General features: G+C 46.6%; 1 protein-coding gene across 10 annotated transcripts in view; it reads right to left on the reverse strand.

Annotated features, from left to right (window-relative positions):
- The window catches only part of CHD3 (chromodomain helicase DNA binding protein 3), a 1,503,198-nt gene that overhangs the window by 1,121,754 nt on the left and 365,771 nt on the right, over window positions 1-15,673 (reverse strand). For all 10 annotated transcript variants that reach the window (XM_069218663.1, XM_069218665.1, XM_069218664.1 and 7 more), the window contains exon 9: window positions 452-682. In XM_069218663.1, the coding sequence (XP_069074764.1) occupies window positions 452-682 (231 nt within the window). The remainder of the gene's footprint in view (window positions 1-451; window positions 683-15,673) is intronic.

A 15,673-nucleotide genomic window follows, 5' to 3' on the forward strand; every position in this document is an offset into this window, starting at 1 on the left:
CACACAACACTAGTTACAAATCTGGAGTAAAATGGTGTCTCAGGGGAATATTGGTCTTGTTCTAAGCCTATCAAACCTATTGGTTGCAGGGCAGGCCCAAAACATTAAGTAAACATACTACAACGAATAGTGTGCTAAATTTAATTCCAGCCTAATGAAAGGGAATATTTCAAAGAAAGTGACCCAAGATTCTTCATATAGAAGCAAAACATAAAAGGAGGTATTTAGTGCTGAAATAACAATGAAGATTCTTAGAAAAGTAGCAATTGCACACATCAACACATGTATGAATGAGGTAAGAGAATTAGAAACACTGAGTAATGCTGATGGGTTAGGCACAGAGAAATGAACAACTAATGTGGCATAATTAGAATGTTTAGAAGGAATGGTGTAAAAAGACAGAAGGTGACAGATGGTTCATGCTGACATAGGGTTTCTTATATCAGCTTACCGTGCAACGGGGGCAGAGCCACTCGCCATTGGGGATCTCAGGAAGGGGCGGGTTCAGGCAATGTATATGGTAGGAAGAGATGCAGGAGTCACAGCACAGCAACTCCCCTCCATCCTTGCAAACGCGGCAGTATTCCATGTGATCATCCTCCTCCTCCTTCTCACACTCTTCCAATTCTTCCTCATACTCATCATCCTCCTCTTTGGCCTCCCACTGAATGCCTTCCTTTTCCTGAGGTTCGTAGGGCAGCACAAGAAATTTTTTGTCAAATCCTCAAAGATTTGAACTCATACTAACAATAAAGAGCAACTGAGTATGCATTTCTTCTCTAGGAGCAGCACTATAACAATGTCCTGGAGCCTTTTCAAGTAATTTATTTTACATACCTTAAAATGCGAGTGGCAAAGATATCAAATAGGGACAATGTTACTTACTGGTGACCGTCAGTTTGCAGCTGGTAGCATTGTCTACCCCATGCTGTGCAGTGTCAAGTCATCCAGAGTTGGATTTGGAAATTGGCCTGCATTTTCTATGTCAAATTCTTGTGGTTTTGAACAAACAGCAAGTGACTTGTGATCATGCCCAAAATACCATAATGCAATGGACACAGATTCCATCTTAGAATTGTATTGTTTACCCATCAAGATCTGAGCTCACAATGGAAATGAAAAAGGTAAAAACTGTGGTATAGTGAATATAATCTAGCCTTACTACATCCCAGGATGCAGGAGGATGTTAACACTACAAGATTCAAACCCAGTGTTACAGTTAAGAAACATTTTCAGCACATGGTGTTGTAGATCATATGCTGAGAATTGACTGTAAAGCAGTGTAACACCCACTTTAAAGCAGAGGCTTGCAGGAAGCAGAAGGGGCTGTGATGAAACATGTTGTCAGGACAGTTTTTTCAACTTGCCCTTCTTTTTTGTCTACGAACGTCATGAGCCAGATCACCAGATTAATTGCTTTTTCAATCTGGATGTAAGAGTTGTACTTGTTGTTTGGAAACAACAAGTGGAAGATTCTGATATGGTTGAACAGACATATCGCAGATGTTGTGCCAATGAAAGATGAGACAAGTACATCTTCCGTGCCACCGAAGAGATTAATGGTACCAGGGGATAAAAGTATACAAAGCTCCCTGACCAATGCATCGATAGATCATTCCCTAGAGATTGTGGTTGCAGAAATCTGATGGTGTAGTTTGACATTTCTTGTTTGAGCTTGTCGCAAACAAGTTCACCCGTCAAGTGCCTCACTTTCAAAAGTAATTTAGTATCAGCCTGTTGTTCATCTACCACTTGTGCATCTCCCAACATTCGCTGCTTAGATCGGAAAACTTGTTGTATAGCCCCTACATATGTTCTGTTGACCTTTGCAAAATGCACTGTTATGTCTGGTAGCTGGGGTGAGTGAGTGACGATCCCCTCAATGCCAACCCCAAACACCATCTGCTGAATGGGAATTAACTTGTGCATTGGTTAATACTGGGTCAAAATATACAAGCTTTCACCCTTCTGAAGTAAATAACAGACCCATATCCGCACTCTTGTCTTACCTGCTTGGAGCAGTTGGTAAATGGGTGCAGGAACTTGGTGGCTGCCCGAGGGTGTTGGTATGAGCTGAACAGTAGAGCACAGGAGAGGAGAAAAGGGAGAAGCATTTGCAGCTCCCTCCATTGTGCTAGGTGGGAGGGTGCCAAGTGTAGCAATTGTACACAGCCTCCAAAAGCACTGCACAAGGGTCCCGGTCTGAGATCTCCGGGCCTGAAATTTCTGGTTCTGGTGTTTAAAGACTCATGGTAACTAGGTCAGAATTTGCAGATAAAGTAATTCTGGGCCCAGAGACCTGTGACAAACTGGAAGAAAACTGGTTACTTACCTGTAACTATGGTTCTTCAGTATTGGTATCTGTAAGGAAATGGCTCCCTGTTGCAATTACCCCCCACTTTTTTGCCTGATACTGATGCGGACTTGACTGGGAAGTGTGCTGGGACCCTGCTAACCAGGCCCCAGCACCAGTGTTCTTTCACCTAAAATGTACCATAGTCTCCACAATTGGCACAACCTTGGCATCCAGGTAAGTCCCTTGTAACTGGTACCCCTGGTACCAAGGGCCCTGATGCCAGGGAAGGTCTCTAAGGGCTGCAGCATGTCTTATGCCACCCTGGGGACCCCTCACTCAGCACAGACACACTGCTTGCCAGCTTGTGTGTGCTGGTGGGGATAAAATGACTAAATCGACATGGCACTCCCCTCAGGGTGCCATGCCAACGTCACACTGCCTGTGGCATAGGTAAGTCACCCCTCTAGCAGGCCTTACAGCCCTAAGGCAGGGTGCACTATACCACAGGTGAGGGCATATGTGCATGAGCACTATGCCCCTACAGAGTCTAAGCAAAACCTTAGACATTGTAAGTGCAGGGTAGCCATAAGAGTATATGGTCTGGGAGTCTGTCAAAAATGAACTCCACAGATCCATAATGGCTACACTGAATACTGGGAAGTTTGGTATCAAACTTCTCAGAATAATAAACCCACACTGATGCCAGTGTTGGATTTATAAAAAAAATGCACACAAAGGGCATCTTAGAGATGCCCCTTGTATTTTACCCAATTGTTCAGTGCAGGACTGACTGGTCTGTGCCAGCCTGCTGCTGAGAGACGAGTTTCTGACCCCATGTGGTGAGGGCCATTGTGCTCTCTGAGGACAGAAACAAAAGTCTGCTCTGGGTGGAGGTGCTTCACACCTCCACCCTGCAGGAACTGTAACACCTAGCAGTGAGCCTCAAAGGCTCAGGCTTCGTGTTACAATGCACCAGGGCACTCTAGCTAGTGGAGATGCCCGTCCCCTGGACACAGCCCCCACTTTTGGCGGCAAGTCCAGGGGAGATAATGAGAAAAACAAGGAGGAATCACCCACCAGTCAGGACAGCCCATAAGGTGCCCTGAGCTGAGGTGATCCATGCCTTTAGAAATCCTCCATCTTGATTTTGGAGGATTCCCCCAATAGGAATAGGGATGTGCCCCCCTCCCCTCAGGGAGGAGGCACAAAGAGGGTGTAGCCACCCTCAAGGACAGTAGCCATTGGCTACTGCCCTCCCAGACCTAAACACACCCTTGATTCCTGCAATCTAAGACGAAGAAGGACTGCTGAGCTGAAAAACCTGCAGAGAAGACGGAGATACTAACTGCTTTGGCCCCAGCTCTACCGGCCTGTCTCCCCCCTTCAAAAGAACTGCTCCAGCGACACGTTCCACAGGGTCCAGCAACCTCTGAAGCCTCAGAGGACTACCCTGCATCTAAAAGGACCATGAACTCTCGAGGACAGTGGCTCTGCTCCAAGAAAGAAGCATCTTTGCAACAAAGAAGCAACTTTGAAAGAACACACGTTTCCCGCCGGAAGCGTGAGACTTTGCACTCTGCACCCGACGCCCCTGGCTCGACTTGTGGAGAACCAACACTACAGGGAGGACTCCCCGGCGACTGCGAGCCCATGAGTAGCCAGAGTTGACCCCCCTGAGCCCCCACAGCGACGCCTGCAGAGGGAATCCAGAGGCTCCCCCTGACCGCGACTGCCTGCTTCTAAGAACCCGACGCCTGGTAAGGACACTGTTTGTGCTGACTTGTGTCCCCCCCGGTGCCCTACAAAAACCCCCTGGTCTGCCCTCCGAAGACGCAGGTACTTACCTGCTGGCAGACTGGAACCAGGACACCCCCTTCTCCATTGAAGCCTATGCGTTTTGGGCACCACTTTGACCTCTGCACCTGACCGGCCCTGAGCTGCTGGTGTGATAACTTTGGGGTTGCTCTGGACCCCCAACGGTGGGCTACCTTGGACCCAACTTTGAACCCTGTAGGTGGTTTACTTACCGGCAAAACTAACAAACACTTACCTCCCCCAGGAACTGTTGAAAATTGCACTGTGTCCAGTTTTAAAATAGCTTATTGCCGTTTGTGTGAAAACTGTATATGCTGTTTTGCTAATTCAAAGTTCCTAAAGTTTCCAAGTGAAATACCTTTCATTTAAAGTATTGTTTGTAAATCTTGAACCTGTGGTCCTTAAAATAAACTAAGAAAATATATTTTTCTATATAAAAACCTATTGGCCTGGAATTGTCTTTGAGTGTGTGTTCCCCATTTATTGCCTGTGTGTGGACAACAAATGCTTAACACTACCCTCTGATAAGCCTACTGCTCGACCCCACTACCACAAAACAGAGCATTAGAATTATCTCTTTTTGCCACTATCTTACCTCTAAGGGGAACCCTTGGACTCTGTGCATGCTATTTCTTACTTTGAAATAGCACATACAGAGCCAACTTTCTACAGTATCTTTCATAGATTCACATGTTTGAATCATCCCCGTCGTCAAGGTGGGAGTCCCACAGTACCTTTAAATATACGCAGCAGTAAGTGAACTAACCTAGGCCTTAATGGCAATAGACAGTCACTGCTATAGCCTATCCATGTACTTTTAAAAAAAATGAACCAAATTTGAACTACAACCAATCAGACGACAGCACCCTGTAGAACACTCCCAACAGAGGCTGATTCCCTCAGATTTTCTAGTACGAGTGTGAAGTACGTATTTTTATATTTGAGGGGAGCCTCTAAGGGGACGAGGGTGGGTTGCGTGTGAATCTATGAAAGATACCAATACTGGAGAAACATAGTTACAGGTAAGTAACCAATTTTCTTCTCCAGTATTGGATCTTTCATAGATTCACATGCTAGAATTAGAATAGTGAACAGTAAGTATCATCTTGACAACAGCTCTAATCATAATAACATTAATAAGAATAGTAAGAATCATAGTTCACACTAATAACCATAGAAATAATAATAATAATAATAACAATATTATTAGTCACGTATTTATAATATATCTATTAAGTGGAAGGTGTGAAAAAAAGAGGCTCACCTGCTTGCCCGACAGCTGTATCAGTTTTGTAGGCTTCATCCAGGCAATAGTGTTTCGTTAACGTGTGTCTACTGGACTATGTTACTGACTGGCAGATATGTTGTATAGGCACCACAGCAAACAGTGCTGTGGATGTGGCTACAGCTCTGGTGGAATGTGCTTTATCTTTGCTCGGTAAGAGCTTTCCAGCCTGAGAATGACTAAACTATATAGTGAATCCAATCCATTTGGTGATAGTGTGTTTTGATACAATGCAACCCTGCCTTGCATCTCCATATGCAACAAACACTTGGGCCCTGATTCTGATTCTGGCGGGCGGCGGAGGCCGCCCGCCAGAATTCAGCCCTCCATAATACCGCTCCGCGGTCAAAAGACCGCGGAGGGTATTATGAGTTTTTCCCTGGGAAAAACTCCCTTCCCACGAGGGTGCCGGCTCGTAATCGAGCCGGCGGAGTGGGAAGGTGCGACGGGTGCTGTTGCACCTGTCGCGTATTTCAGTGTCTGCTAGGCAGACACTGAAATACTTTGCAGGGCCCTCTTACGGGGGCCCCTGCCGTGCCCATGCCATTGGCATGGGCACGGCAGGGGCCCCCAGGGGCCCCGCGGCACCCCCTACCGCCATCCTGTTCATGGCGGGTTTCCCGCCATGAACAGGATGGCGGTAGGGGCTGTCAGAATCCTCATGGCGGCGGAGCGCGCTCCGCCGCCATGAAGGATTCCCCCGAGCAGCGGTAAGTCGGCGGGAGCCCGCCGACTTGCCGCTTCTGACCGCGGCTGAACCGCCGCGGTCAGAATGCTCGTGGGAGCACCGCCAGCCTGTTGGCGGTGCTCCCGTGGTCGGTGGCCCTGGCGGCCGGTCCTTGGTCTGTTTTTCATATTTGATGGGTTCTTTGTAGCTAGAACTTTAGACATCTCTTTACATCCAGCGAATATAGAATCTTTTCTGCATCTGTTTGCAGATTTTGAAAAAAGTTCGTAAGATTACTGGTTCATTCAGATGGAAGTCTGATGGCACTTTAGGTATATACTTAGGATTTGTTCGAAGTATTATACTGTTTGCAGTGAACTGAAGAAAAGGGTCTTTGATGGTAAAGGCTTTGATGTCACTCACCCTCTTAGCTGATGTGAGAGCTAGTAAGAGCGATGTTTTCCAAGTAAGGAACTTTAATTCTGGATACTGAATAGGCTCAAATGGCAGCTTCATGAGTTGTCCTAGCGATATATTTAAAAGTAATAACAGTGGAGGTTTTCGAACTGGAGGGAAAGCTCTAAAAAGACCTTAGAGGAATTCCTTTACAATTCTGGGAGGCCATAAATAGAGGCCATCTTGAGAACGTCGGAATCTTGAAATTGCCGCCAAATGTACTCCTATTGATGAATAAGAAAGTCTGGATTGGCTTGGGAGGGGTAGCCTCCCCAAACCAATGGTATGCTTTGAAGGACACATTTGGTGCCCTCCATGCATAAAACAGTCTACACCGGTTCGGAGACCTCCAGTGCCTGCTCTAGCGCGAAACTGCACAATGGAAAGGGGAGTGACCACTCCCCTTCCATCAGCAACCCAGGGTGGTCCCCAGAGCTCTTCCAGAGGGTCCCTGAGTTCTACCATCTTGAATCCAAGGTTGGCAGTGACCTCTGGGAGCATTCCTGACAGTCTTTGTCCTCCTGCTGATTGCTGGTAGTCTTGCCTGACTGTTGCATTTTCTTCTTTCTGGGTGGGTAACCGGAAAATCCAGTAACTTACTCCTGTCGTCCTGGTCGCTAGGGGGCACTATGTCTCCTAGATAAGCCTTGGCTGCTCATTCACCACAGCTACCTCTAGAGAGACTGCCTTCTAGACACTGCCTACACTACACTAATAGGGGATACCTGGACCTGGTATAAAGTGTAAGTACTTTAGGCACCCACCACATACCAGGCCAGTTTCCTATAGGTCCTATTAGTAGTATCGACCCAGGCTTTTTCTAGTATTTCTCTGCATTATGGTGGAATGTTTAAGGTGGGAAATGTATTGAATTCAGGAGCCAGGCCGATACGTGTAGAGATGATGGGTCCAGATGTCTGACTTAGCCCTGGTTCATGGTCATCAGAGCTGGCGTATGTCTGAGTTAAACATATGGCCATTCTGAGTATAGAAGGAGTTCCGTGAACCAGAACTCCCTGGGCCATTTGGGTGCTATGAGGATGAGACAGCATCCCTCTGTTTTCATCTTTGTGATCACCCTGGGGATCACAGGAATCGGGGGAAAGTGTAGGCATAAATTCCTGACCATCTCATCAAAAAGGCATTTCTCTACAACCCTTTTTGTGGATGCCAGCTTGCATAATATAGGCATTTCTTGTTTTCGCTTGTGGCAAAAGGATCTAGATTTGGTCTCCACATCTTTGGAAAAGCTTGTTGAGAATCTGATGGTCTGATGAATGATATCCACCATGAAAGGAATAAGTTCTTCTGCCTCTAACCCCTCAAAAGGGTTGTTTTCTATATTGTAATTTGCCCAGAAATCTTGCTGTGTGTGTGTCCCCGCCTTGATAGACTGTAAAGCTTCAGCTACATGTTTACCGAAGAGGGATTCCCCATCGTATGACATATCTAGTATCTTGCTCTGTATCTCTGGGCAAAAGGAGGTGGATTTCAGCCAACCCTGTTATGTAAAACTGCGGCCCCTGCCAGTTGTCTGAATCCCATTAGCGAGATGTCAATGGCACAATCAATTATTTCAGCTGCTATCCTCTCCCCTTCTTGCAGTGCTTTTCTTGCTTCCAGCTTAGCATCTTCAGGTAGGTGGTCGATGTGTTTAGATATATATGACCACATTTGTCTATCGTATCTGCCTAGAATGGCCAAAGAATTGTCAGCTTTTACTGTCATAGCTGTCATGGTGGAGAATGTTTTGCCAACATTGTTGAGACAACTTCCCTCTCTATCTGGAGGAGAAGATTGGTGCGGAGGCATTCTTTGAGCGGCATTGTGCCACCTGAGAGACCATGGAATCCAGCTTAGGATGGCCAATTAAACAAGTTGGAGAATCCTCTGGGGCTTTATATTTTTTCTCCAAACGTGGTATTTGAGCAGATATTGTGGCTGGATTCTTCACTGATTTTAGGCCTCCCTGCCATATGAAATCTACAATTAGAATGGCCCTCACTGACTTTTTTTGCTGGCTCCTTAAAGCAATACGGAAACAGTCTGTCTCCCTAGTCAGAATAGGTAACGCAAAACGTTTAGCTGCTCTCTCCATCAGGTTATAGAATACACCTATATCCTCTGGTGGAGAATCTACAGGTACTGCAAAAGGTGGCGATGGAGTAGGTATTAGGTATTCGTCCTACTCACTAGGTACTGCAGTATCCATTACCTCTCCCTCTTTTCTTTCTTTATCTGTAGTTTGAGGGTGATGTTGTGGTGGGTGGCCCAAAGAGATAGTAACATCCGGTATGGGTGGAATTCTCAATTGGATTGAGACAGGTGTCTGGGGTACTGTTTCCAGTTCATAAGGTTGTGTAACCAGTGTTGCAGGAACTGAGGGTGGAAATCTTCTATAAAAATCCTCCAACATGTTCTGAAGATTTGTTACCAAGGACATTGGCATAGTTATGGAGGTATCCTGATTGCAGTATTCAAATTGCGAGGGTTCAGCTTGGTCTCTCGCGGAGTAGTAGTCATCTTGGTATTGATCGTCATCCTCATCTAGATCTTGACATTTTACGTGAAGCTGAGATGGACTGCTAGCCACAGCAAATGGGCCTTCATCCTGAGAATGACAGGTGTTGAGAAGGATATGGTAACATCTTGCTTGGAGAAGTATGTATAGGTAATATTGGTGAAGATTTCTGCTTCACTGTTATCAAAGACAGCGGCAAAAATTAAGTTTTTTTCACAAGTCTTTGCCAGTGATTCACTTGCCAATAATAAGGATGTTGTCGACTGGAGTGTTAAAAGTGTCGTCAACGAATCTGTTGTCAAAGGATCTCGTTGATGGATCTTTTGTCATCTTGTCTCTCGGCGACAGGTACCCCGCCGACGAATCCTTCCTTGTCATGTCTCTCATCGACGGGTCCCTCGTCGACAGGTTCCTCGTCGACAGGTGTGTCATCGTTGATTGTGTTATTTTGTAAATTATAGCAGTAATTATTGTCGTCATCGATGATAGGGGTGACCACGTTACAATCATAGGAGACACCGCTGTAGTAAACGTAGACCTGGCTGTCGTCATCGTATACGCGATCGTCGACGATTGTGTCATTGACGGTTCTCTCATCGACAAGGGATTTTTGTCAGACTCTAGAGGGAATTTCTTTATTTTTGTTGTCAACAGTAGAGACTGTGAAGCACTTTTTGGGGTGCTTTTTTCACAGATGGAGTTGTAGGCTCTGAGTGAAACTTTGTTAAGACCTTTAAATGGCTTTCTGTTGATGATGTATAACTTTCCTGGCCTTTCTGTTGCTTCAATGAAAGGTGCTTGGATTTTTTTATTGCTCTCCTTGGTGGTTCTGAAGAAAATGTTGTCCAGTTCCCTCTGGTCGAGTTCCCATTCGTGGCAGTTGTCGTCCGTCCTGCTCAGAGTCCGCTAGGGCGCTGTTGATACCTGGAAGATGTTCCACTCTCAGACAAATCTTGTGAAGACTGAGCCATTCCCACAGAGATTGAGCTTCTCTTGAGAGGGAAAGAGATCTTGTTCCTACCTGGTTGTTGACGTAGAACATGCTTGTTGTGTTGTCTGCACGGACCAACACTGGGGAAACTGAAATCCGCGGAATGAACGCTTTGAACGTAAGAAATATTGCCTTTAACTCTGGCAGATTTATGTGCAGTCTCTTCTGCAAGCTTGACCTTTTCCTTGAATGCACAAGTCTTGCAGATGACCTCCCCATCCCTCCAATGAAGCATCTGTTGTGATAATGAAATCTGTCATTGGGGTTAGAAAGGTTAATCCCTGAGAGATATGGTCGGTCTGGGACCACGACCGCAGGGCCTCCACCATCCTTGGTGTAATATTGCTTAAATCCTCGAAGGAACCTTGAGATTGGGTCCATTCCAGTTGCAATTCCTTCTGTAATGGCCTCATTTTCAAACTTGCTAGGTGGACTAAGGTGATTGATGGGAAAATCATTCCTAGGAGTGACCTGAACATTCGTACTGAAACGGATTTTCTTTTTGAGAACCTGATTACCATGTTGGACAGCTTCTGTTGCCGTGCCTTTGAAAGATAAGCCTTGCTTTTGACTGTGTAGAGTTCCGCACCCAAAAAGACTACCTTGCGTGCCGGAAGAGTGAACGATTTTTGGAAGTTTACTGTTAGGCCTACGTTGTGAAATAGTGCTAGGCAGGCGTTGGTAGCTTTGGACACCAGCTACGACGTAGGAGCCTTTATCAGCCAGTCGTCCAGATATGGGAAGACTTGAAAACCCTTGTGAAGGAAAGCTGCTATCGAAGCAACACATTTTCTGAAGATTCTTGGCGCTGACTTCAAACCGAATGGGAGAACTTTGAATTGGTAATGGGTACCGACCACAGTGAAGCAGAGATATTTGTGATGCTTTGTTTGTATAAGGATGTGGAAATAGGCATCCTAGAGATCCAACAATGCCATGTAATCTCCAGTGCTGAGAAGGTGCACGATATCCAACAGTGTGATCATACGAAAAGATTGTTTCCTTAGGAACTTGTTAAATTTTCTCAGGTCTAGGATTGATCTCCATTCCCTGACTTTTTTCATATTAGAAAGAACAGGGAATTGAACCAGAGTCCCCTCTGGTGCACAGGGACCTCTTCTATCGCCTCCTGAGAGAGCATTAGGAAAACTTATTTCTGAAGAAAGTGAAGATGAAGTGGGTGCGATTTTCCCAGAAGGTGGCGTTTTTTGTACAAATTGCAGCGTATGACCGTGAGCCGCTATATCCAGCACCCATTTGTCTGATGTTATGTTTTTCCAATTCTGTAGACATTCGCTCTGACTTGATGGAAATGTGGAAAACATGGAAGAGTAGCTGGTGCCAGACATGGATCATTGCTTACGAGGTTGATCCCTGGTTTGCGAGCTCCGTTTCCTTCTCCCACTTTGTCTGATGTAGGAGGTCGTGGATGGTTGTCCATAAGACTGTTGATAGGTCGGTCTGTATTGGGGCTGTTGGTCCTGCCTATGGTAGGAGCCACGAAACGTAGAGAAAGCCCGAACTCTGGCTCCCCAAGAGGGCTGCTTCTTGTACTGCAGGGTACCCAGAGAACAAGCAGTGTCCGTGTCAGTCTTAATGGCCTGTAAGGCGTCATCTATGTGCTTGCCGAAGAGAGTTTCGCCATCATAGGGCATGTCTAATATTCTGGACTGGACCTCTGGCCTGAAAGAGTTTGCTTTCAACCATCCCTGACGGCGCAGAACAGCTACTCCCGCAAGCTGCCAGAAGCCCGTGGAGGCTATATCTAATGCGCAGGCGATGATCTCTTCTGAAGTACGTTCTCCCTCCTGCAGTATTTTACGTGCCTCAGGTTATTTGTTCTCAGGAATGAGCTCAAAGAAGGCGTTCATGTCAGACCACATCTGACGATCATAGCAACCCAAAATCACCAGAGAGTTGGCTGCATGGACAGTTATAGCTGACATGGGCAAGAATCTCTTGCCTACGTTGTCCAGGCGTCTGCCTTCCTCATCTGGTGGAGTAGATATAGGCGTTGAAGGATTCTTGGAACGCCTTCGGGCAGCCTGGAAAATGACAGAATCTATCTTTGGATGTCCTGTCAAAAACGCTGACGAGTCCTGTGTAGCCTTGTACTTTTTATCCAGCTGCTGTGGAACTGGTGGAACTGTAGCTGGATTTTCCATAATTGTAATGCCTTCACTCCAAATAAAGTCTATGATTGGAATTGCCCTAACCGACTTCCTTGCTTGTTATTTAAAGTCATGGAGGAAGCATTCTGACTGTGAGACGAACGAGTTACTTACCTTCGGTAACGACTTTTCTGGTGGATACATTAGCTACCTGTGGATTCCTCACCTAATGAATACTCCCATGGCGCCAGCATTCGACGGAAATCTTCTTACTAGTCTCTGCACGTCGACGAGGACGTCACTCTAGCCCACGCGACGCCGTCTGACGTCATACAGGCAATGAGGTCCTCGACGACGTGCCGACGTCAGTACCAATCATTTTTTACGTGCATGAGAACAACCAGGCAATGCAATGAAAGAGCAAGGCAACATCCTATTACATTGTAAAAATACACAACATTGCATGAATAACTGTAAATCTTTTATATATATATATATATATATATAACTCTTTCTTTTTAAAATATATATTCACATCAAGTATATACACAAAGATATATACATATATACATATATATAAATATAATATATACAACATCTATTGCACCCTCAAAGACCAAGAGGAGCGTACTCAAGGATTACTTGGTAAGACCAGAAAGGCAACGGGGAGGCGGGTGGGACCGTGAGGAATCCACAGGTAGCTAATGTATCCACCAGAAAAGTCGTTACCGAAGGTAAGTAACTCGTTCTTCTGATGGATACAACTACCTGTGGATTCCTCACCTAATGAATAGAGTCCCAAAGCAGTACCACGCCCGGTGGTGGGTGCCTAAATGGTCAAACCAAGAAATCCTGCAGCACTGACCGTGCAAAATGGCCGTCCCTTCTAACCTCAGAATCCAAACAGTAATGTTTTGCAAAAGTGTGAAGCGACGACCAAGTTGCGGCCTTGCAGATGTCGACCACAGGAACACCTCTGGCCAAGGCCGAAGTGGCCGACTTAGCTCTGGTGGAATGAGCTCTAATGCCCTCAGGAGGATCCTTCTTTGCCAAAGAGTAACAGATTTTAATGCAAAGAACAACCCACCTGGATAGTGTTCTCTTGTGGACTGCCTTTCCTCTCCTCTTGCCCACGTATCCAATAAACAGCTGATCCTCCAGCCTGAAATCCTTTGTTCTATCAATAAAGAAGCTCAACGCCCTCTTTGGGTCCAGACGGTGCAGTCTTTCTTCCTCTTTGGAAGGATGAGGCGGAGGATAGAACGTGGACAAAGTAATTGCCTGAGCCAAATGGAAAGGTGAAACAACCTTCGGGAGGAAAGCAGCCTTGGTCCTCAACACCACCTTATCCCCATAAAAAGTTGTATAAGGGGGCTTTACTGATAAGGCCTGCAACTCACTCACTCTCCTTGCTGATGTTATAGCTATCAGGAAGACTGTTTTTAACACCAAATACCTTAAGGGGCAAGAATGCATAGGTTCAAAGGGGGACCCCATAAGGAAAGTCAGGACCAAGGACAAATCCCATTGCGGCATAACGAATGGCTTTGGAGGATATTTATTTAGAAGACCTTTCAAGAATCTGATAACAATAGGGGATTTAAATAAAGATGGTTGGTCTGGAAGACATATGAAGGCTGACAAGGCCGATAAATAACCCTTAATGGTAGCCACTGCACAACCTTTCTGCGCTAGAGACAGAGCAAAAGACAAAACGTCCGATAGATGAGCATGCAAAGGATCAATCTGCCTCTCTCCACACCACGCAACAAATCTAGACCATCTATTAGCGTAGATAGATTTAGTGAAGTGTCGCCTGGCCGCTAATATAACATCCACTACCTCAGGCGGGAGAGAGAAGGAACTCAGGTTGCCCCGTTCAATCTCCAGGCATGTAGGTGCAGACTCTGGAGGTTGGGGTGTAAAACCTGCCCCTGCGACTGCGAGAGGAGGTCTGCCCTGAAAGGGAGACGGAGCGGAGGGCACATTGAGAGTTGGAGAAGGTCGGAGTACCATACCCTCCTTGGCCAATCCGGAGCTATTAGGATGACTAGAGCCCGGTCCTGGCGAATCTTCCTCAATACTCGAGGAATCAAGGGTATGGGAGGAAACGCATAAAGCAACTGGCCGCACCAGGTTATTTGAAACGCGTCCCCCAACGCTCCCTGCATCGGATACTGGAGGCTGCAGAATAACGGACAATGTGCGTTCTCTCGAGTGGCAAACAGATCTACCCGAGGAAACCCCCACCTCTGGAAGATTAAACAGACTTGATCTGGATGGAGACGCCACTCGTGGTCTGCCGAGAATTGGCGACTGAGACTGTCCGCACGCACGTTCAAGACTCCGGCCAGATGGTTTGCTATCAAGCAAATCTGATGGTCCTTTGCCCAGGACCATAGTCGAAGAGCTTCTCTGCAGAGAAGGTACGACCCCACTCCTCCCTGCTTGTTTATGTACCACATCGTGGTAGTATTGTCCGTTAGGACCTGTACTGACTGACCACGAAGGGAAGGGAGGAAGGCCTTGAGAGCCAGAAGTACAGCCCGTAACTCTAACAGATTGATGTGAAACATCTGTTCCTCTGGAGACCAAAGACCTTTGATCTCCAGATCCCCCAGATGAGCTCCCCACCCTAGAGTGGAAGCATCCGTTATGACTGTGGCCACTGGTGGCGACTGCTGGAACGGCTTTCCTTGTGAAAGATTGTTGCTTGCAATCCACCACTTCAAATCCACAGCAGCATCTCTGGAGATCTTGACAGTACTCTCTAGATCCCCTTTGTGTTGAGACCACTGCCTTCGGAGGCACCACTGAAGAGCCCTCATGTGCCAGCGAGCATGCGTGACCAACAGAATGCAGGAGGCAAACAGACCGAGCAGACGAAGGACCTCGAGGACTGGAACTACCGCTCCATTTCGAAACATTGGAACCAAATCCTGAATATCTTGAATCCGCTGAGGCGGAGGAAAGGCCCGACCCAATGTTGTATCCAGTACTGCCCCTATGAACAGGAGGCGCTGAGAGGGCTCTAGGTGAGATTTGGGCTTGTTCACCGAAAAACCCAGGTCGAACAACAACTGGGTTGTTGACTGCAGATGATGCGACACAAGCTCCGGGGACTTGGCTTTGATCAACCAGTCGTCCAAGTAAGGGAATACTGCTATCCCCTTCCTTCTGAGTTCTGCCGCAACCACCGACATCACCTTCGTGAAGACTCGAGGTGCGGAAGTAAGACCAAACGGAAGGACCGCAAACTGATAGTGCTGCGATCCCACCACAAACCGGAGATACTTCCTGTGTGGCTTGAGTATCGGGATATGAAAGTAAGCATCCTGCAAGTCGACAGACACCATCCAGTCTTCCTTGTTCAACGCCAAAAGCACCTGTGCTAGGGTCAGCATCTTGAACTTTTCCTGCTTGAGGAACCAATTCAAGATCCTCAGGTCCAGGATTGGTCTCAAACGACCATCCTTCTTGGGAATCAGGAAATACCTTGAGTAACATCCTCGACCCCTTTCCTGCTCTGGG

This window comes from Pleurodeles waltl, chromosome 12, assembly GCF_031143425.1.
Source record: "Pleurodeles waltl isolate 20211129_DDA chromosome 12, aPleWal1.hap1.20221129, whole genome shotgun sequence".
Taxonomy (NCBI): Eukaryota; Metazoa; Chordata; class Amphibia; order Caudata; family Salamandridae; genus Pleurodeles; species Pleurodeles waltl.